The 24,805-nt window shown below is 41.9% G+C and overlaps 1 protein-coding gene across 1 annotated transcript; it reads right to left on the reverse strand.

The window, feature by feature from the left end:
• Nucleotides 1–7,569: 7,569 nt before the first annotated feature.
• fgf4 (fibroblast growth factor 4) lies at nt 7,570–10,335 on the reverse strand. The gene is made up of 3 exons (XM_041198165.1): nt 10,017–10,335; nt 9,033–9,136; nt 7,570–7,746 (listed from the first exon to the last, which is right to left on the reverse strand). Exons 1-3 carry the CDS (start codon nt 10,333–10,335, stop codon nt 7,570–7,572), a joined length of 600 nt encoding a protein of 199 aa, XP_041054099.1.
• Between the last annotated feature and the right edge of the window lie 14,470 nt (nt 10,336–24,805).

Here is a 24,805-nt window from a genome sequence, read left to right on the forward strand (position 1 = left end):
AAGGTTAGAGGTAACAAAGGCATGAATAAGGGTTTCTGCAGCAGATAAACTTAGATACGGGCAAAATCAGACAATATTACAGAGGTAGAATGGCATGAATATAAGGCTGGATGTTTATCTTGGCATCAAATGTTACAACAAGGTTGTGAACAGACTGGCTCAATCTCCGACTGTTGCCAGGGACAGGAATTGAGTCAGTAATTAGAGAATGGGGTTAATTGCAGAACGTATTTCTTCATCCAGTACTGGATGTCGAAAAAGCAGTCTGTTAATTTAGCAACAGTGGAGAACGCAAAAGTGGTTTTGCTGAGGTAGAGCTGGGTGTCATCAGCATTCATTTGAAAAGTAACACTGTGCCTTCGGAAAATGTCACTGAGGGGCAGCATGCAGATTAGAAGTAGGGTAATACATATATATATCCTAGATCCTTAGGGGACACCAGAGCTAATGGTACGGGAACAGGAAGAAAAGCCATTCCAATGATTCGCTGGCTGCAATTAGATCGATAAGAATGGAACCATATGACAGCTGGGATGACTGTGCAGGGGCATTGGAGGAGGATGGTATGGTCAACTCTGTCAAAAACTGCAGACAAAATGAGAAAGACAAGAAGGGAAAGTTTACATTTGTCACAGTCACATAGGATGTAATTTGTGAGCCTGATAAGAGCTGTTTCAGTGCTGTGGCGGGGTGGAAACCTGACTGGAGGAATTCAAACATAGAGTTCCGGGAAAATGGGAATGGATTTGGGAGGCATTAACATGTTCAAGGACTTTGGAAAGGAAAGGGAGGTTGGAGATGGGATCGCAGTTTGAAAGGATGATGGAGACGAGTGTTTTTTTGATGAAGGGGGTGATTATGACAGATTTAAAGGAGAGAGGGACAATACCTGAAGAGGGAGAATCACTTACAATGTCAGCTAACATGGGGGCCAGGAGGGGAAGTTGAGTGATCAACAGTTAAGTGGGAAATAGATTGAAGGAGCAGAAGGGGGGGTCTCATGAGGTGAGCTCAGAAAACGCATGAGAGGATTGAGAAATTTGAGAAAGATGCGAGTTCAAGGATAGGCCAGGGGGGATCATTAAAGGAAGTCTAGCCTGGACAGCTAGTGGAAAGGAGGGAAATAGCAGAGACAGCTGATTGGGAGATTGCCTCAATTTTAGTGACAAAGAAGTCCATGAGTTCCTCACACTCATTGCTAGAGGTGCAGGTGGAGTGAACAATGGAGAAGGGTTGAATAAGAAGGTCCACAGTAGAAAAAAGAAGCCAGGGGTCATCTTTGCCTTCTAGTTTTACTATAAGAGTAGGACCCAATAGTTTTTTAAATGGTACAGCCAGAACTGGTGGTGGGTGGCTAAATGGGTCATCTGCCATATCCTTTCAAGGCTGCAACCCTTGGACTTAATAAAGTGGAGATGTCCTGTGGAAATGGCCAGGGTGAAAGAGAGTAATGGTTTATTGAGGATTAGGACATCAGAGAGGTGAGGGGCTGCTTGAGTTAATCAGTAGCTGCAGAAATGTTGTTTACAGTTCCCAAAAGTCTGATTTATTCATCCCACTTGTGTTGCAGCATTTAAAGTTAGTTAAATAAATTAACGTAGTTAAAAAAAATCACTGCTGCACTCTGCAGTCCTGGTGATTCCCCTGGGCCACTTTGCTATTCATCAAGCTAAAATGTTGCTCACTTTCCGTTCTTTGGTCATTGGTCAAAGTATAATTCATTATTCTGCTCATTGTGGAATGGATTAAAAAAACCTCAATATCAGAGCCAATCCAAATTATACATATGTATGCAAGATTTTCCTTTTTGTTTAGTGCACACAATACTTTTCAACACAGTAAAAACATCTCACACATTGTCCTTTATGGAAGATATATGTAATAGCAATGAGTCAAAGAATGGAAAACAAAAACAGAAACAGAAATACCTGGAAAAACTCATCAGGTCTGGCAGCATCGGCGGAGAAGAGTACAGTTGACGTTTCGAGTCCTCATGACCTTTCAACAGAACTAAGTGAAATTAGGAAAGAGGTGAAATATAAGCTGGTTTAAGGGGGGTGGGGGGGGGGGGGGGGGGGGGGGTGGGGCAAGGTTTGTTGGGACAAGCAGCCAGTGATAGGAGGAGATAACCAAAAGCTGTCACAGACCAAAGAACAAAGAGATGTTGAAGGTGGTGATATTATCTAAAGGAATGTGCTAATTAAGAGTATAAGACGGGACAGATAAGAGACAGATAGCCCTAGTGGGGGTGGGGGAATACTAAAAGATAGAAATAAACAATGGTGGAAATACATTTAAAAATAATGGAAATAGGTGGGAAAAGAAAAAAATCTATATAAATTATTGGAAAAAACAAAAAGGAGGGGGAAGAAACAGGAAGGGGGGTGGGGATGGAGGAGAGAGTTCAAGATCTAAAGTTGTTGAACTCAATATTCAGTCCAGAGGGCTGTAAAGTGCCTATTCGGAAAATGAGGTGCTGTTCCTCTAGTTTGCGTTGAGCTTCACTGGAACAATGCAGCAAGCCAAGGACAGACATGTGGGCATGAGAGCAGGGTGGAGTGTTGAAATGGCAAGCGACAGGGAGGTCTGGGTCATGCTTGCAGACAGACCGAAGGTGTTCTGCAAAGCGGTCACCCAGTCTGCGTTTGGTTCTGCGGTTAGTCAAAGAATGGGATTGGTGAAGTGTTTACCAGACATTTTTTCCCTGTTTTTTGCCTCTCCCAAGAGATCACATGGCAGTGGAAGTTGGAGCAGGGGGTGCCTAATCATGATTCTCTTGTCATTATGAGTGTGGGGCAGGTTTGTTGGGCAAACTGGATTTTTTCTCACTTGTCATTTCTTTACATTCACAATGAAGGGGTCAACTCCTGAATAATGTTTGCTGCACTAAATGCTAATGGTAATTACCCATTGTTCACAAGGGACCCAAGGTATCTCATTCTGTTAGAGAGAGGCAGGTGGTTATAAAGCTTGAGAGGCACTACTCCACATCAAGCATGGGACGTGGTAGAGAGAACTACCACAGCTGTTTTTTTATTTATTAATTCATGGGATGTGAGTGTTGCTGGCTAGGCCAGCATTTATTGTCCACCCCTAATTGCCCTTGAGAAGGTGGTGGTGAGCTGCCTTCTTTAACCACTGCAGTCCAGGAGGTTTAGGTACACCCACAGTGCTGTTAGGGCAGGAGTTCCAGGATTTTGACCCAGTGACAGTGAAGGAATGGTGAAATATTTCCAAGTCAGGATGGTGAATGGCTTGGAGGGGAACTTCCAGGTGGTGGTGTTCCATCTATCTGCTGCTGCCCTTGTCCTCCCAGATGGTAGTGGTCATGGGCTTAGAAGGGGCTGTCTAAGGAGCCTTGGTGAATTCCTGCAGTGCATCTTATACATGGTACACTCTGCTGTCATTGTGCATCGGTGGTGGAGGGAGTGAATGTTTGTGGATGTGGTGCCAATCAAGTTTGCAGCTTTGTCCTGGATGGTGTCAAGCTTCTTGAATGTTGTTGAAGCTGCACTCATCCAGGCCAGTGGAGATTATTCCATCACACACCTGATTTGTAACTTGTAGATGGAGGACAAGCTTTGGGAAGCAGGAGGTGAGTTACTTGCTGCAGGATTCCTAGCTTCTGACCGGCTCTTGTAGCCATAGTATTTATATGGCTATTCCAGTTCATTTTCTGGTCAATGGTAACCTCCAAGATGTTGATAGTGATGGATTCAATGATGATAATGCTATTGAATGTCATGGGGCAATGGTTAGATTCTCTATTGTTGGAGATGGTCATTGCCTGGCACTTGTGTGGCACAAATATTACTTGCCACTTGTCAGGACAAGCCTGGATCTTGTCCAGGTCTTGCTGCATTTGGACATGGACTACATGGTATAGGGCATGCAGAAGAGGCTAGAATGCAGGAGCATAAACATATTGGAAAGTCGTGGGGCTGGAGGAGATTACAGAAAAATGGAGCAGTGCAGGGGCCTGGTGTGGGGTTGGGAGTGGGGGGGGGGGGGTGGTGGAGTGGGGGGGGTGGGGGCTGGTGATGGTGAGTGGGAGGAGGTGAGGTTGGGGGACAAGGCCATGGATGGATTTGAAAACCAGTGGCATCATTCTGCACTACACTGTCGTCAGCTAGCCAACTAAGCTAACCAACCTCCATTGCACTAAATTATAGCAGATACTTAGAAGGAAGTTGCAAGCTAATTAATCCATTAAAGTCATATATTTCAATTGTGTTGTAAAATAGTGTACTGTATGGTTTTTGGAAGGAATGATGTGTTATTAACTGTTACTAGTGGTGTTCAGTGTTTTGCCAATAAAAAGTGAGGAAAACATGAATATCTCTATCCACCTGTCCTACTGTCATTGTTTAATTTAAAGTCATGTCCAAATTTGCATTTTCTATGCCCTTTGCTACCTTATTTGCCTCTGTAAGATCACCATTCAGTTGCCTTCTTTCAAAACTGGAAAACCCCAAGTTTCTCCAGTCTTTCCTCATGATCCAGTTTTCTGATGTTAGGAATCAGCCTCATGGTTATTTTCAGGGTTGGCTCCAGGGTTTCAATGTCTCCTTTGCATCACAGTGACCAGAACTTATAATAGATACAACAGGAAACCAATAACACTTTGAAACATAGAAAATAATTTCTTCTAAGTTGGTCATTTTAGTTCTTTCTCCTCTTTGCACTAAAATGTCAAGATTATCCTTAGGATCTGTTAATGTTAATCATATCAATAACAACACAGTTTCAGAAAGTACTTTAAAATTACTTTTAATTCATACACTGACACAGGTAAAAGATAAGCTTTCATTTATATAATTCCTTCCAATGTGCACAGCACATACACCACAATATTAAACATCAGCTGTATAAAACTACAGGCACATTCCGACAGATTTAACATTTAAATATCATATGACAACCATATCAAGTAATACTTTAAAAACTCAATGCCTATACATCCCAAGGCATAATTAACAGGGACCTGCAAGGCAACTGGCCAGTCTAGTAAGTTGAACCAACTTTGTTCTCCCTGACCCACTGCTGTACCAAGTATCTGTTCATAATGCTGTACTAACCTTGATCCAATCCAAAATAGCAGCATGGAAATGGAGTATTAGTTGAGAGAAATGTGCAGGTTTTGCAACAGCATGGGTTCAGTTATCATTTTGCAAATTATAACAAACACAAATATATAGTACTAAGTGTGATGTGCATGGGAATATTGCCACAGTATTAATTATGTCTGAAAACAAAGATTGTATACCACATCTTCCTGTAAAAGTGGAATAAATTAACTATCAACATGAAAGTAACATAAACTAAACATTGAAATGAGAACACTCTCTGGCAAAAGGGTCTATACCCAACAAATTGAACTATTTTTTTTATCAAAGATGCTTTTGGACCTTTTAAGTGCTTCCAGAACTTTCTGTTTTTATTTCAAATTTCCAGTGTATGCTTTAACTCCCTTCACTCTTATTCATTGCTGGTGAATTACTTGTCACCTACAAGATTCCCATTCCCATCGCCTCAGTTAAGATTTGAACCTCTTATTGGTTGTGCCAATGCAGAATGCCAACTTAATTTAATGCCAAATTAAGCAAACTGAAAATGTTGCGTGCCCCTAACAAGTAATAGGTATTTATGCCCCAGGATGATGACAATGATTCAAATTACACATAGAGTATTGGAAGGAATACATAACACCGGTAATTCACTCACAAAACATTCGCACATTAACCCCACTGAGGATAAAGGAGAGGACCAGAAATGGATGTTTTAACATGCAGACCTCTTAAGTAGAAACAGAAGGGAAGAGTGAACCTAGATCTGGTAAGATTTTACTGATCTCACTGAACATTTTGGTTGTGAGTAGCATTCTTCCTCAAGGTCACCCTAGCTAAAACAGTTAGTACCCTTAAACGTTCTAGTAAAACAAATAGCAGCTTATTAAAAGGAATGTTGAAAACTGAACTAAATTTTGTTATCGTCGGATCCATTAAGTGTCAAACCCAGGAGTTAGGGTTTTTAAAAAATCTTAGCAGCAAAGAGCAGAGCAGTAGACATTTTTAACAAGGGCTTTAGAATCTCTGTATGCAGTTTATGGCAGCCCCCATCTGGAATATGTAACTAGGAACCCAACTTCACCACATGACTGGCCAGCATTTGTTTCTTTCAATTTTGCAAACTCTGAAAAGGGTTTGTCCACTCCTCCCCTCTCCCTCCCGCAGCCCCCAGACCCAAATGTATTGTTTCAATAAAATGTGCTGCTGTTTTCTTTTACTTGGAGGTGCTGAGGTTCGGTTTGAAAAATATATAAAGAAAATATAGGGTTACGCAATGACCATATAGTGCAGTCTAACAGCTGTCTGCAAATATTTTCACCATGATTATCCCTACTAAAAGTAAATCACTGGGTAAAGATAGCTCAAACGTGACAAGGCTCAACTAGGATGCAATAGACGCCCTACTGGCTACTTTTGGCTACATATGGTAGCATGTTGACTTAAGATCACCAACAATATTTCAGGGGCAAACTCGCAGTCCTGAATTACCATGCAGCTTTTGTGAGGAGACTGTTTTATTCAGGTTTCTTAAAATGAGGTAGATAATTTTTGAATTAAGGAATGGAAAACCATAAGAAAGCAGCAGCGTGTACATCTCCTCCACAATACTGCCTGAATTAAAATTTGCCCAAGATTCATAGCAGATATCTTGGTACCTTTCAGAGGATTATTAATATGGGTTGATCAAAAATTATTTCGTGCCTGTGAAGTATATTGGCGATACATACTGGGCCTAAATCAAGTTATTCTTTGAGGCGCCATAAATAGGACTGAAAATGCTCCTTTAAAGCATATGGGTCACTTACAATGCTAAAGTGTTGAAGCTTGTAGGTAGGTTAAGGATAGCTCCTGACCTGAAGATCTGACAAAGATTGACTGCAGGAGAGTTCAAAGTTCAGCAGCAGCAGATCTAAAAACAGATTTGTGGGTTAGTACTTCAACACTGTACTTTCCGTACCAGAAGTAGACGGATTCCATTGAAATTACACAGCAACACCGCACAAAGGAGGTCAGATACCGAGCATTGTTACAAGCAGACATGTAAAATTTGACAGATTTACCAAACCTCATGGGTGAAGACTAAGACTCTGTACTTTGAGAAACAGTTCAATAAACGAACAAAACACGGACCTCCAGTACACCAGATTATTCAAAACAGTGCAAACCCATTGTCTAAAGGAATTCAGTTTCACGTTTTAAACATGTAATAGCAGCACACCTGTGACAAGTTTTAAAACACACACACACATACACATGATGCACCATATACCTTTCGTTGCACAACGCGGAACAACGCTCGCAGAAATATAAAATCAGCAAAACTATAAATAAACATTCTGAACAAAATATACATACTTAAATATTTAGACACAATTAATTTAAATATATGATAAACCTACTCATCTTGCATAAAGCTTTCCTGAAAGTGCACCGACCGTGGTTCAGCCCCCACCCCACAATTAGCCTTCCCTCCTGAGATAATGTCTGAGACGACCACCTCTCAGATTCTCGGTAGAAAATGAGTCATTGTCATGATGGGAGACACTTTGTTTCCCTTCTTTGTTTTGCCATTCTTGCTTAACGCCATATACATGTTTGGGTATGCGTTGGACTCGTAGGCGTTGTAATTATTAGGTAGGAGTATTTCGTTGAATTTGCATTCATCACTGTAGTATGCCTGGAACGTAAGAAGATAGTTCTTAGTGGGGCTTTTGTGGCTGCTTATTCCACTATTGCAAAAACACGGATGTTCAATTCATTTATTCTACAAGTACATAAACTCGGAAGGTTGCAGAGGAACAACCCACACAAAGTGATGCCACACCGATTAAAGACTTGAGACTCTTGTTTTGCAATAAATGTCGAAATGGGTCCAGACTGTTGGTTTACCAAAACTTTCGCACATGTAGTTTTCTTACGAGCTTAAATGTCTTGGGTTAATCGTTCCAATTTGTTTCATGGATCCATTGAAAGTGGCCGGAAAGTGGGTTGGTTTGAATTAAAAGCGACGGAGAGGTCATGTTAATTCCCCTTAATTAAATGAACCAATGAGATGTCATGGACAATCGCAGCCAGCCATCGGAAACTGCCCAATTCCCAGCAACCACCTGGGGAGTTGTTAGCCCATATCCCAATCCCTTGACTCTCAGTTTTCTTCATCATATCTCTTTACCTTTGATCACTCTCATAGTTTCTATGAAAGCACTGTTTACATGAAATTCATGGTCATTGCAAGAGCCGTGTCTCCAAAGTTTAACTGAGGTGTGCTGATATTTCATATACAAAAAGGTCATGGACATTGCTGTCGTTTGGGTCCTTAGCACATTTAATAACATTTAATTAGCGTTAGGTGCCTATCCGTCGATATTGTGCAACAGACAGGTACCTGGACGTGTTTGGTTGAAGAAAGTTAAAAGAGAAGCTCCCCGTAATGTATCAGCAGCATTGTTAACTTGTTGACTCAGAGGAGATGTTCTAACTAGAAGTAGGTGAAACACAACACTTGGGAAAACGCTATTGCTACAAAGTTGTTAAAAAAAATATTCCGGTAACAAGTAAAGTGTGGTGCAAGATTCTGGAAGGAGGAGACTTGATTACAGTCACAATTCTCTAGGGGAACAAAGACATTATTCTATATGTGGGGAGACTGTACAATATGGGTGGTCCATTTTGACTGCTCCTATTTTACATTGGGAAGGACAGTAGGTGCATGTGCTGGCTGGCAATGCAAAGAATGGAATGCACTTGAAAGACGGACTAGCTGATCCACGGCAGCAGCATCTATCTATATTTCACACTCCACGAGCAATAAAACATATACAGCACTTCAAGAATGCAGTTCTTGTCGAATGACAATCTAACACATAATAGACCTTCAAAGTGTTGTCTTATACACTCGCATGTCATCAGCAAGTGATATGAACTATCTAGCAGAGTGACGCACAATAACTCGTTTGTACTTACAGATCCATAGAGTTTGCCTTTGCTATTCATGGCTACAAACAGCCCACTTCTGACACCGAGAAGGCTGACGACTCCCCTTTCCACGGGAGAAATTTCTAAAAGACCTGTGCAGAGAAAAGAAACATGTCAAAGTGCTTCCTGCCTTCATGGCCAAACACTCAACAAAACCACAATCTGTTAGTTAGCGGGGGCGTTTGATCTTGTGACAACAATACTATGCGATTAAAAAGCTGCTGCACACTGTAAACGCTGAAGGTTTTAATCAAGGCCCAGATGTCGAAGGAGTAAGAACACCTGATTTCTTTTCGACATTTAAAAAAAATATATATAATGTATATAATATTGCTTAGCGCGATTTCACTTAAGGAACGAGTTGCGTTGAGAGTTCATGCAAGCGTATGATTAGTGCAGTGTCTTGCACAAGGAACGCAGGCAGGAAACATTCCCTATTACATGAGAGGTGACAGTAACTTGTTGAAGTGTATTTTCTGCCGCTTTAAGAACGTTATATGCACAAGGATCCTCCCTGCTTGTATATTTCAAGATACCGGCGTGGCTAAAGTAACTCCACAGTGGCATCAACACTAACAAGCAGTCAGTCGCCTCAAAGCGAGAATTTAATAACCCAGAGAGCACAGGTTGAAATTTATTATCAAGGGGCACTTGTTGCGATCTGACCAGCTATTTGGTTGCTAGTTACCTCGACATGTTTGCATTAAAGTGGTAAATGATTCATTCCTATCCTCTTTCCTTCACTTCACCGCATTAAAAACTTTTAATGTAACGATAGACTGTAAAAGACGAGCAGCAGTCTGAAACTTGTTCGCAAGTGACCGACATAGCATGGGTACATACTGGGTGCACCAGGGAAAAATAATCTTTCCATAAATCCATCTAAAATAAAGCCCCGTGTAATATCTCTCCGAGAGTGTATAAATATAGCGTGACGCGGCAACTTCTAATGGTGAACGGGTTAGTACTTACTGTACCGGTTCTCGTTGTGTATTCCATTTATCCTTCCATCCGGTAATACTTGAAGATGAAATCCGATGCCTACGTTGCAGTAAAGCCGTCGCAGCCTTTTGATGCCCAGCAAATAGTCAGTCTCCCGGCTGATCTCCTTCCTCTCCCCCGGGATTCGAGGCATGGAGCGGGACAAGAGAGTCTCCCATCTGCGCTCCAGGGTGGCGTTGGGCTGGGCAGAGAGAGGGGCACAGCGCCCCAAACCAGAGACAAGTCCAAGGAGCAAGATTGGCAAGGAGGCCGATTGAATTGTTGTCTTGCAGAACATCCTGATCAACATGTGCGCACGTGGTTGGGAATCGATTGCACTAAAAATAATTCGACTCTAGCTCCACTTTCTCGCTTTATTTTGGGCGCGCATTAAAAAAAAAAGCACAAATGCTCAGCGGGTAGATGGGCTGCTCTTTACATCTGCAGGCTGCATTGGAGCCTCCTATTCTGAAGAAGCGGCTTAAGGAAGTTTATTTGAACTTGCAATCCGCGTCAAATGATCAATCTTGGAGCCAAAGGAGAGTTCTCTGTGAAGTCGTCTTCCTCTGACAGTACAGCCATACCGACTTCCCCAGACCACGATATTTATATCCATCTGCATGCTTACCTATTACATCACCACCTACTGCACTTTACGCTCATTGAATCCAAGTTACCGAATTCGCATCATCGAGAGTCGCAAGCCAAATGTTTCAGGCTGAACAAACTTGTTTTGAAATTAACTTTGAAAACTTTACTGTATTTATATATATATATATATATATGCTTGTGAAGTTATATGTGAGAAGTGTATAAAAGCAATATATAGATATCTAAAAATAGATGTATATAAACCTATATATATGCAGAATATATATAAGCAGTATACAAACTATATATAAACCAATATCTATGCAATACGCAGCATACATAGATATCCATATGAAAGCTGATACATATGCAGTATATAATGACATATATATGTACATATATACACACACACAGATAAAGTTAATGCACTTGACAATTGCCCCTAACCCGGCTAAAAGCTGAGCAGCATGGTATCTGTCAAAGTTCACCACTGGCTTCATACACCATGTAAAACTTCGAAAAAGTGTTCAAAGTATTTTAACTCTTCTAATGTGTTTTTGCATTTTCTTTTACTTAAAAGTATCGCTTATTATTATACGACAGCCACTTTTAAAATGCAAACCACACTGTAAAACGCAATAAAGATTATAACACAGAACATAGCAAAAGCATTCCGTTTTGGGACCGTTATTTTGGTGTTTTTGGTTGAACATTTTACGTTCTTGTGCACAATTAGAAATGCGCCCATGCTAATGAAAATGAAATCAAACACCTTTTAAATGGTCTTATTTTGATCTGTATTGGAATAGTAGTCCCCTGGATTTTGCTTCAAATGGTTCCCCGTTAACATTAGGTTTAGAGTTGAGGCACTTCTCAAAACTGTCCTGGATCTGTTAAGAAGCATGTCAAATGACAGCTTTTACATGACCAATGCATACATCCAGCAGCATCTTAAAGTCAACAGGTGGTCAGATGTCAGAACCTTTGGACAGAATAGTGCATCAACACACAATGAGTTTAAAATGAGTCAGGCCTTTGGAGCCCAGCAGTACATTTTGCTTTTTCACTTCAGGCAATGAGGCCCCCCTGCTGTCCCGCGCTAAGGGAAAAAGAACCGCGCCGGGCAAGGTGACAGCTCAGTGTAGGTGCGAAAATCAATGACCTTCAGAAACTTCGAGGATGCTCTTTTATCTTTTGAGACCTAATAGATATATCAGTGCGTGGTAGAGCTGGATTTGCCAGTCAGTGACGTCAAATTTGAACAATGAAGTGAAAATTGGTTAAAACATTACAGAAAAAAGCAAGTGGCTATATATATGTGGAGAGGTGGGGGTGCACTGATAAGGTCACTGAGTTAGTAGTCCAGAAGCTTATATTTCACCTCTTTCTTGGACTCACTCAAGTTCTGTCGAAGGGTCATGAGGACTCGAAACGTCAACTCTACTTCTCCGCCGATGCTGCCAGACCTGCTGAGTTTTTCCAGGTAATTCTGTTTTTGTCCAGAAGCCAGGTTAATGCTCTGGGACCATGGCAGCTGGTAGAATTTAAATTCAATTATGAAACAAAAATCTGACATTCAAAACTAGTTGTAGTAATGGTGACCATGAAACTGTGGTCGATTGTCGTAAAAATCCATCTGGTTCATTAATGTCCTTTAGGGAAGGAACTCTACTGTCCTTACCTGGTCTGGCCTACATGTGACCCCTGACCCACAGCAACGTGGTTGACTCTTAACTGCCCTTTGAAATGACCTAGCAAGCCTCTCAGTTCACTGACTATTAGGGATGGGCAACAAATGCTGTCCTTACTAGTGACGCCCACATCCCACGAAGGAATAAAAAGATACTTTAAGGGATGGGGTGGGGGATGTACAGGGCTACGGGAACGTAGGGACAACTGAAGCTAATTGGATAGTTCCCAAGAGCCAGCACAGGTACGATGGGCAGAATAGTCTTGTGCGCTGTATAATTCTATAATTCCTTCCAGCAATTGAAACCAATATGCCCATCCTGTTTAATGAAATGCATTTATCAGACAAGATGGACATTACGAGTGGTCGTCTACCTGTTTTTGGGGATGTGTGGATGTTCAAAAGCCCCTGACTCCGACCTGAAGCCATTGTTCAGCTCGCAAATATTCTCCCTTGTTTTGTTTCAGTGATAAAGCAAACACATCTCTCTGCTTTTCGCGCCCCTTTTAATAGAAACTGGCCACCGAGTGGAAGATCCGCATGACAACGTTTTCTCACGTTCACGTTTGGTTGATTCTGTATAATAAAGAAAAGTCAGTTTACATGGTCTGCGGGCTAGGGTTGGAATGTGGGCCTCTCCCCTGGTGTCTCAGCCCGGATAGCTGCAGTCACTGTGGGAGACCATTTTTTTCCACTCCTCTTTATTTGGGCTCGGGCGGCTTTTTATTCCCCCTGCGTGCGCTTTGCACACAAGCCCCCATGTCTTTATTCAGTCGGCTCATTTGATCTATCCGCCTTTAGGAAATTGTTGCTTGTATCGTCTTGTCTTCGTTTGCAATGATCAAAACTCCTTCGCAAACGATGACTTTGCGACAGCATTGACGTTGCGCGCAGAGAGTGGCGCATCGCCTCACAATGGTCAAGTTAAGCAAATATCTCGGATGCCAAATATTCAAACAGGTGTGGGCCTCTCACCGACTGGAGCGCAGGTCACACTGTGAACAGAAGGAGGTGAGCGGTACCTGGACTGAGAAACACTGGTTCTTAATGTCTTCATCCTTCCCTTAGTTTTCAGGCAGGTCAGAATGGCAGTGCTCACACGATTAAGAAGGAAGTAAACATTTGCATTTATATAGCACCTTTCACAATCTCAGTGCGTTTACCCGCCAATAAACAATTTTTACAGTGTGTTCATTGTTGTAACGTGCTTATTGGGATCCCACAAACAGTATTGAAAAAAATGACTAGACACTTTTCCACTCCAGAGGCCTGAGTACAAAAATCTAGGCTGCCACTCCAGTCCAGTACTGAAGGAGTGCTAGACAGTTAGAGGTGCCGTCTTTCTGATGAACTGTGAAATCCAGAAGACATGAAAGATCTGCTCCATAATAATGGAAAATTGAAGCCACTGTGAGTTGACTTAGTTCTACTTTCTCCAGGGTGGAGATAAAAGGTCCCACTGAATTCTTGCAAAAGACAACAGGGGAGTTGTCCCCTCCTGTCCTGGCCAATATATATCCCTCACTCCATATTACACAGAGAGAGAGATTGTCTGGTAATTAATATCATTACTGTTTGTGGGCGATTGCTGTCTGCAAATTAGCTGAGGAGAACAGAGTGAGCCCAGGACAGAGTGATTTGAGATATGAGTGCTAAATGGGAATTTAGTGTAGAGGGGGGAAAGAGGTATTGCCGCTTTTTATATCTTTGTTCAGCCTCCAGGAGCTAGTGAGTATTCAAAGGTATTAATTGCATGAGTAGGTGGGTGATTTGTTGGTGAGTTTTAAGAATTTATCTCTTTAAACAGGCATTGGTATAAGCTGGTACTGAGGAGATTTAAGTTTTGCGTTAAATTTATAGCTTAAATATGTAAACTACATAACATACATACAGATAACAGTTGAGTGATATTTCTAAACTTTAGCTAATTTGTCAAGTAAAACACAATAATGATGGCAGGGCAGGTGATGTGTTGCATCTGTAGCATGTAGGGACTGGTGGACACCAGTATGATCCAAGGCATTTCCATTTGCAGTAAGCGTTTGCAGCTTGAGGAACTTTGACTTCAAGTTGGTGAGGCTGGAGTCCATGTTCCTGACACTGCAATGCATCAGAGAGGGGGAAAGTTATCTGGGCACTTTTTTTTCCAGGAGGCAGTCACACCTCCTAGACTGAGTACATCAGATTTGATCCCTGGTCAGGGACAGGAGGGTGTAACTGTGAGTGAAGCAGGTATGGGGACCCAGAAGGGGGTGATCGGAGAGCCTCAGCCCTTGCAATTGTCCAGCAGGTTCAAGGTTCTTGAAGCTTGTGTGGATGGCAGCAGGAAATGCAAGAGGGATGAGCAAACTGACTATGGCACTGTGATTCAGGGGGCCACTCAAGAGGTGAGGGTAGTCAAACGGAATGTAGTTGTACTAGGGATAGTATAGTTAGAGGGATAAATACTATTCCCTGCAACTGAGGGAGTGAGTCCTGAAGGCTATGTTGCCTGCCTGGTGCCAGAGTTCATGACAACATCACAGGGCTGGAGAGGAACTTGGAGTGGGAGCAGAAGGATCCAGTTGTTATGGTCATTGTGGGTACCAGTGACACAGGTACAACCAAGAAAAAGATTCTGTTGAGGGAATGTGATCAGCTAGGAGTTAAATTAAAAGTATAAAAACAAAAAAACTGCGGATGCTGGAAATCCAAAACAAAAACAAAATTACCTGGAAAAACTCAGCAGTTCTGGCAGCATTGGCGGAGAAGAAAAGAGTTGACGTTTCGAGTCCTCATGACCCTTCGACAGAACTTGAGTTCGAGTCCAAGAAAGAGTTGAAATATAAGCTGGTTTAAGGTGTGTGTGTGGGGGGCGGAGAGAGAGAGAGAGAGAGAGGTGGAGTGGGGGTGTGGTTGTAGGGACAAACAAGCAGTGATAGATTAAAAGTATACCTGAGCCACAAGCAAATTGGAATAGGCAAAAAGATCAGAGTTGAATGTGTGGCACAAAGACTGGTGTGGGTGAAATGGATTTTGATTCATGGGGTACTGGCATCAGTGCTGGGGAAAGAGGGAGCTGTGCCATTGGGATGGCTTTCATCTGAGCTACACTAGGACCTGGTGAGTTGTACAACTACAGCTGTAGAGAGGGTTTTAAACTAAATGGTAGGGGAGGGCTCATACGAGGGGAGATTTGGAAATCTAAAGAGAAATGACAAGGCAATAATGCATCTTAGTGAACAAAAACAAAAATACCTGGAAAAACTCAGCAGGTCTGACAGCATCTGTGGAGAGGGATACAATTGACATTTCAAATCCGTATGACTCTTGGAGTGTTTGGGCCCTTGGACGGTGAGGAGGGGGCAAGTAAAGGGGCAGGTGTTGCACCTTCTGCGGTTGCATGGTAAGGTGCCATGGGAGGGGAGGTGTAGGGGGTGATAGGGGAGTGGACCAGAGTGTCCCGGAGGGAATGATCCTGTGGAAAGCCGCCGGGGGTGTGAAGAGAACTTGTGTTTGGAAGTGGCATCATGCTGGAGTTGGCAGAAATGGCGGAGGATGATCCTTTGAACACGGAGGCTGGTGGGGTGATGAGGACAAGGGGGACCCTATCATGGTCCTGGGAGGGAGAGGAAGGTGTAAGGGCGGATGCGTGGGAGATGGGCCGGACACGGTGGAGGGTCCTGTCAACCACTGTGGGTTCTTCCTTAACCGAGGTTTTCCACCCATGGTGGTTGACAGGGCTCTCAACCGTGTCCGGCCCATCTCCCATGCATCCACCCTCACACCTTCCTCTCCCTCCCAGAACCATGATATGGTCCTCCTTGTCCTCACTTATCACCCCACCAGCCTCCGCGTTCAAAGGATCATCCTCCGTCATTTCCCCCAAATCCAGGATAATGCCACTACCAAATACATCTTCCCTTCACCCCCACCCCTGGTGGCTTTCCGCAGGGATCATTCACTCCAGGACACCCTGGCCCACTCCTCCATCATCCCCTACACCTCAACCCCCTCTCATGGCACCTTCCCATGCAACCGCAGAAGGTGCAACACCTGCCCCTTTACTTCCCCCCTCCTCATCGTCCAAGGGCCCAAACACTCCTTTCAAGTGAAGCAGCACTTCACTTGTACTTCCCTCAATTTAATCTACTGCATTCGCTGCTCCCAATGCGGTCTCCTCTACATTGGAGAGACAAAACGCAGACTGGGTGACCGCTTTGTGGAACACCTTTGGTCTGTCCGCAAGCATGACCCAGACCACCATGTCGCTTGCCATTTCAACACACCAACCTGGTCTCTTGCGCATTGTCTGTCCTTGGCCTGCTGCAATGTTCCAGTGAAGCTCAATGCAAACTGGAGGAACAGCACTTCATCTTCTGACTAGGAACTTTGCAGCCTTCCGGACTTAATACTGAGTTCAACAATTTCAGATCATGAACTCTCTCCTCCATCCCCACCCCCTTTCTGATCCCCCTTGTTCCAATAATTTATAATTTTTTTACACTATATTTTTTTCTTTTCCCTCCTATTTTTAAATGTATTTCGATCTATTGTTACATTTCCACCTTTTAGCCCATTTCGATCCCTTCCCCCCACCCCACCCACACAGGGCCATCTGCCACTAGCTTGCTTCCCTTAATGTCCCCATTAACACATCCTTTAGATAATATCACCACCATCAACACCCCTTTGTCCTTTTGTCTATGACATCTTTGGCAGTCTCTTCTTGACCTCCACCTATCACTGGCACCCTATCGAGCTCTCCTGTCCCACCCACTTCTACCAGCTTATATTTCATCTAATTTCTCTATGTCTTAGTTCTGATGAAGGGTCATACTGACTCGAAACGTCAACTGTGTCCCTCTCCGCAGATGCTGTCAGGCCTGCTGAGTTTTTCCAGGTATTTTTGTTTTTGTTCTAGATTTCCAGCATCTGCCGTATTTTACTTTTATGCAGGATAGTGATATGGTTAATGGTAATCGGTGTGCTAGAGGAAGGGACAGAATGTACAAATGTAATAATAATGCAATAATGCATCAGAGATTAAGGCCCGTTGAGGGACTAGTAATTAAAAAATAAAATTGAAGTCACTTTATTTGTATGTGTGGAGCATCCACGATAAGATAGATGAATTAGTGGCACAAATGGAGAAAGATATTTTAGATCTAATTATCATTACAGAGAAATGGTTACAAGGTGGCCAAGTTTGGGAAATAAACATTCCACGATATACAACATTTCAAAAATTGCTTTCCATGAGTTGAGCACCTGGATAGATAAACCTCTTTAATCCTTATAGTTTCTAGTCTATCAACATTTAGAAATTATTCTGATTTGTTGCTTTTGAATCCAGAGTAGATGACTTCCCACTTCCCCACATTGAACTCTATGCTGACAGTTTTGTGGGATTCTGCTTCCATCTTCACAATGTATTGTACCCAATTTTAACTCAGTGCAAATGGATGGTTTTTGAATGAGTTAAAATCTTGCCCACTGTGACTCATAATTTACTGTCATCTGCAAACTTGGGTAAACAACTCTCTGTCTTTTCACCCAAATCAATGTTCCCCCTAGAGTGCAAATTGCATCACCTGTGTAACACTATTGGAATGACTGGCTGTGAATCATTCAAAATATGAGTTGCATTCTCATTTACAATTTTCTTTTCAAAGTATATTTAAATCTAGTACAGGGCTTCCCAAACTGTGGATCATGACCCCTCCCCCCTCCCCCCCTCCCCCTCCCCCTCACCCCAGTGGGGTCACGAGATGAGATTTTGAGGTTGCAACATTTGAAGCAGCAATGGCTACCATGGAACTGGAACTGGTTCCTGACAGCTGTGAGGCCCCTTTAAATCCTCGCCTTTACCTTTGGTTGGTGCCTTGCCTAATGGACTGCTCTCTGAGGCCCAATTGCTGCTGTAAAAAAAAATCCATAAAAGTTGATTGTTCATTTTTTTTGTAAAAAGCATATCCCTTCAATAATCATCTTGCATCAATAATCAGTATCATAATGGGTTAATAATCATGATTCTATTACATTAATACTCAGAATTTAATGACATTAATTACATGGTTCCTATTGCATCAGTAATCAGCTGCCTATTGCTTCAATAATCAGGATGCTAATACATCATAATAATCATAATTATTTCAATTAATAATCAGTCCTATTGCACCAATAATTATTATCCTATTGTATTGAAGCAATTTGCCAATTGTGTCAATAATAATGATCCTATTAGATTAATAATCAGGGTGCCACTAATAATCAGAGTTCAAATACATTAATAATCTGCACACATTTATCATTAATCAGTGACTGCTGCATCAATAGTGTGGATCCCATTACATTAATCAGGGTCCTATGACATTATTGAATTAATGCTGTGCATTAATAATGAGGTTCCTGTTATATTCATAATAAGAGTCCTATTATTTTATAATCACTGATACTACTACTTGCTATCTCATCAACTCCCTCAGACCTAACTTCTGTTCCTTTAAGAGCTAAAGCCCCTCTCCATTCAACAGCTGAAACCTCCACCCCGACCCCACCGCCCGTCATACCGCCCCCACCCCCCACAGCTCAACAACTCTCCTACCCCGCAAACTTTCACTCTGGGGCATTAAAATGGGGTCACACCGGGGGAAAAAAGTTTGGGAAGCACTGATCTAGTGTAAATCCCTCCCTAGGATCTGAAAATGGATGCATACCACCTCCGGCCTCATACTCTCTAAATATATTGGTCCTTGCTTTTTCTAGAGCTCCCACCGTTGGCTGAAACTTATGCTTCCCTTCATTACACACTGAACAGTTAAACGAGTGACACCACGTTGCAATGCACAATACAAACTAAAGAGCACTGAATGACGCTTAACTTGCTGAGGACCTTTTTGACATTTTGGCATAACATTGTTTAAAGCGACGATTCCACAGATTATTCTCACAACGCATTTCAATTTAGTACGGTACTAAACTCCCATGTTGATTTTTTTCAAACTTTGAAGTCACTAATGCGAACAATTGCAGGACATGGATGCGCAATTTATTTTACTTTGGTGTAAAATGATTCTATTATCCTGTTCGTACATGCCCCATCTATTTAGACACGCGTAATGTAATTAGCGGTTTCACCAAGAGCGTTTTGCAATGTTAACCCATTGTAATCGCGTTTAGTGCGGTTGAACTTCATATTTTGACAGCTGAAGCACCTCATCGCCAGTGTCTTCCAAATACGTGCACATTCTCAACATGTGGTGACCTATAGACCATGATTCATCCTTGAACTAGGAGATGTTGTGGAACAGTCTGGCTGTTGTGATTCAATGAAGCGGAGTGAGAAATTGTTAAACAGTGTAACCAATTTTAAGACGAAGCTGTCAGAACGTATAGGTGCAATTTTCTAAGCCACAGCCTGGAAATCCATTCCGTAAGGAAGAGATACGAAATGACTCATTTTTCCAGTTGACATTTTGAAGCCAAAACGATGAAGTGAAGAAGAGATGCTTTTACCTGTAAACCTTTGGCAGGTTTGGGAAGAAGCCGTGTTCTGAAATTTTCTGTGACTTACAACGTGTGGCAAAACTTGAAAAACTTTTGAAAAATTGCATCAGAAAGTTCTTGCCGAACAGTGAACTTTCGTTTGGATGAAACTAAACTGAAAGTGAGTCATTAACAGTGCAGCCCTCCAAGTAATTTGGTCAGGATCGATGGACGATTTTTGTCTTTTCTATACAAAAATACATTGTAATCTGAACATTTTCTGCAGACCAAGGTATTCAATAGTCCCTTCCAATCCTTACAATTATGAGATATAATTTGCACCCACTGCATTCTATGGTAAAGCCAAAAGCATGTGACCAACCTGATCCAAGGATTGTCTCACCCTTAGAACAAGTTTGCAACAGTTTCCTGGCTTTTTAGTATGGTTTAATGCAGGCTGTACAAGAGCTCAGAAAACCCTATAGTGTGATGAGAGTGTATGAACATGCACATGTAGACTGGCATTTGGCCATAAACTAGCCTGAGAATTCAGTGCAGCACTGAGAAACAACTGCCATGTCAAAGCTTCCATCTTAGACAATAGGATGTCCTTTTAAAGTAGGCACAGTCTGCCTGTTCAGTTGAACCCATGCAAGAAGAATGGGACAGCTATCTCAGTGCCCTGATCAACATTTAACTCTTCAACCAATCTGATCAAAAAAAGACTTGCTGGTCAATTATCTCTATCACTTGTAGATCATTTCTATGTGAACCTTAGCTGCTACAATGCCTATATTTAATGACTACACTTCAAAATTAAGCCATTGGCTTGAAGGTTCTGGGATATCCTTAGGAGCATAAAGTACAAGTTCCATCTTTTCTTTATGTCTGTGCATGGAGGCACATATTGTATTTTCACACTGGGGTGGAGTAGTAGAGTGGATGCAGTTGTGCCAGTGAATATCAACATATGGCACATTTTATTTGCAATTTAAATGACCACATACATGAGTCCCACATTAACTGTGGTTGCAATATTTCAAACTGTAAACCATGATATGCTGGATCTTGTGCTGTAGATTTTGGAAATATTAACTGCCTGGAATAGAGATTCCAATAAGTGGAAAATCAAATTAATGTTAAAAATGTTCAATTACTTCAACAATGAGAATGTATCTTACGCAAGTTTGATAATAATTATATATAGCTGTATCATTTAATACCTTTTTGCTATTGACACATACAGTTATCCTCTCAAAGAGCTGCAGGCGATGTTCTCTAATATTGAAGTTTCGCTGCAGACATTTTCCATCATGGTAAATTAAAATAAACTGGACTGAGTTTCTAAACTATTATCTCCAGCACTGTCACTTCTTTTGCATCTCAGGAGCAGATTGTAGGCAGCTAGATTAACACTTCAGGTGCTGGCAGTTAAAACTGTACAAATTAAAGAATACACACTTTGACACTATAGATGAGCAGAATTAATGCATAATTGTAACTGAAAAATAATTACCCTTACTTCCACATTCAACTGTTTGAACACCAGTCACCTTATTGCTTATAAGAACCCAAACAAAATTACTTTTTGCACATCATTCATATTTAACAAACACTATTTCCAACTGAATTGTGATAATGCCAACCTAAACTATTCAATGAGGCCTTAGACTTGTTTAAGAAGCTATGTTTAATATTTTGATCTGCATTAGCCTTACGGAAAACTGAAGTAATGTGCTCAGAATGGTTTTCTAATGCCAGATCATTTCAAGGTGCAATCAATGCCATATTTTCTTTAATCTTGGTTTTTCAGTGAATACAAGTCATGTTTAATTCTATTTATTCAATGTAGAGACAACACTTCTCTTTTGATATATTGGCTATATTATCAGCATGAGTTTGGAATCAGTGATTACATATTTACATCTGAAGAAGGGCCATGCAGTTTTGAAATGTTAACTCTGATTCTCTCTCCACAGATGCTGCTAGACCTGCTGAGTTTTTCCAGCATTTTCTGTTTTTGTTCTACATCTGAGTTACAAGATTGCAGGCTGAAGATGCATTCATAGGCAAAGATATTCTGATCATTGCCAGTAACACTTTTGAAATAAGGCAAATGTGTGCAAAGGAGGAGATCTTTTCAGCCACGGTGTATGCACCTCAGTTGGAGCTATTTACTGTTGATGAATTTGAAGAACATAGGAACTGGAATTCAGACCTTTGAGTCTGATCTGCCATTCAATTAGATCATGTCCAATTTATCTCAGACTCTATTTGCACACCTTTCCTCCATATTTCTTGATACCTGTACCCCCCAAAAAATCTATCAAAAACAACTTAGATTTATATAGTATATAGTTTATTTATCTATTATTTAACTAATAAATCATCCCAAGGCACTTTATATGTTCATTTTAAAGCACATTTGACAATGGGTCACTTAAGGTGATACAAAGGCAGATGGCTGAAAGCCTTTTCAAAGAGGTAGGTTTTAAATAGCATCTTAAAGGCAGAAAGTGAAGTATAGAGGTGGAGAAATTTAGGAAGGGAATTTTAGAGCTTAGGGCCTAGACAGCCAAAGGCATGGACATCAGTGGTACATCAATTAACATTTGGGATACTCAATAGGTTGGAATTAGAGAAGTGCAGATAATTCAAAGGGCTCTAAAGCTGGAGGAGATTACAGAGACCATGGAGAGATTTGGAAATGAGGACGACAATTTTAAAATCAGGCATTGTTTAACTGGGAGACAATGTGGATCAATGGTCACAGGGGTGATCGGTGAGTGGGACTTGATGTGAGTAAAGACATGAGCAGTAAAATTTTGGATGACCCAAATTTTCAGACGGTAGAATGTGCAAGACTAGACAGAAATGCAATGGAATAATCTAGAGATAACAAAGACATGGATCAGAGCGACAGATGAGCTAAGGCAGAGGCTGTGTTGGGTGATGTTAAGGAGGTGACCTTACCAATGGTAAGGATATATAGTCACTAGTTCATCTCTGGGTCAAATATGACACCAAGGTTGCGAACAGTCTGGTTGCCAGGGAGACAGGTGGAGTTGATAGCTAGGGAACAGAGCTTGAAGCTCACTCTGATGTCCTGGCCATCATTTATCCCTCAATCAATATCAGTAAAAAAGAACAGATTATCTAGTCACTATCACATTGTGGTTTGTGGGAACTTGTTTTCAGCAAATTAACTACTGTGTTTCCTGCATTACAACAGTGACTACACTGCATAAAGTTTTTTTATTGGCTATAAAGCACTTTTGGAGTATCTTAAATCATGAAAGGCATTTTCTTTTTATAGCCTTTCATTTCCCCATCATCCCAATTAAGCTTCACAGTAATTTTTCCATGGTCTGAACATTATTCCGAGAAAGGGGCACCCAGAAATGAATGCCATACTCCAATTGTAGCCTAAGGATATTTTTTTGGTGATATCAGCATCACTGCTTAGCTTTTATATTTAGTGCCTGTCTGCATAAACCCAGAATGCCATTAACTTTTTGTACGTTTTTTGACTTGAATATGCACCTTTAAAGATAGCCACATCAATGATGCCACATTTCCCTGTTCCTCCACCCTGTTAATAATCTAATGATTTACAAATTAGGAGCAGGAGTAGGGCACTAGGTTTCGAACATATCTAGCAACTCAAGACTGGGCAACCATGAGGTACTGTGGCCATCACCAGTAGCAGGATTGTACTCAACCCAAACTGTAACCTCAAGGCTCGGCATATCCCCCACTCTACCATTACCATCAAGCCAGGGGGTCAACCCTGGTTCAATGAGAGTGCAGGAGGGCATGCCAGGAGCAGCACCAGGCATACCTAAAAATGAGGTGTTAGCCTGGTGAAGCTACAACACAGGACTACTCAGGTGCCAAACAGCATAAGCAGCAAGTGATAGACAAGCTAAGCGATTTCACAACCAATGGATTAGATCTAAACTCTGCAGTCCTGCTACATCCAGTCGTGAATGGTGGTAATTAAACAATTCACTGGAGGAGGAGCTCCACAAATATGCATATCCTCAACGATGGGGAAGGCCAGCGCATCAGTACAAAAGATAAGGTTAAAGAATTTACTGCAATCTTCAGTCAGAAATGCTAAGCAGATGATGCATCTCGGCCTGCTCTGGAGGTCCCCAGAATCACAGATGCCAGTCTTCAGCCAATTCAATTTACTCCACAGGATATCAAGAATTGGCTGGAGGCACTGGATACGGCAAAGTTTATGGGCCCTGACAATATTCTGGCAATAGTACTAAAGACTTGTGCTCCAGAACTTGTCACCCCCCCAGCCAAGCTGTTCCAGTACATCTACAACACTGGCATCTACCCGGCAACGTGGAAAATTGCCCAGGTATGTCCTGTACGCAAAAAGCAAGACAAACCCAACCCTACTAATTACCACCCTGTCAGTCTACTCTCAATCATCAGTCAAGTGATGGAAGAGGTCATCAACAGTGCTATCAAGCAGCACTTGCTTAGCAATAGCCTGCTCACTGGTGCTCAGTTTGCATCCTGCCAGGGCCACTCAGCTCCTGACCTCATTACAGCCTTGGTTCAAACATGGACAACAGAGCTGAACTCCAGAGGTGAGGTGAGAGTGACTGCCCTTGACATCAAGGCAGCATTTGACTGAGTGTGGCATCAAGGAGCCCAAGCAAAACTGGAGTCAATGGGAATCAGGGAGAAAATTCTCCACTGGTTGGGGGCATATCTAGCATGAAGGAAGATGGTTGTGGTTGTTGGTCAGTCATCTCAGTTCCAGGATATCACTGCAGGAGTTCCTTAGGGTAGTGTCCTCGGCTCAACCATCTTCAGGTGCTTCATCAATGACCTTCCTTCCATTATAATGTCAGAAGTCGGGATGTTCGCTGGTGATTGCACAATGTTCATCACCATTTGCAACTGCTCAGATATTGAAGCAGTCCATGTCCAAATGCAGCAAGACCTGGACAATATCCAGGCTTGGGCTGACAAGTGGCATTTAACATTCGTGCCACACAAGTGCCAG

This window comes from Carcharodon carcharias, chromosome 10 (assembly GCF_017639515.1).
Source record: "Carcharodon carcharias isolate sCarCar2 chromosome 10, sCarCar2.pri, whole genome shotgun sequence".
Taxonomy (NCBI): domain Eukaryota; kingdom Metazoa; phylum Chordata; class Chondrichthyes; order Lamniformes; family Lamnidae; genus Carcharodon; species Carcharodon carcharias.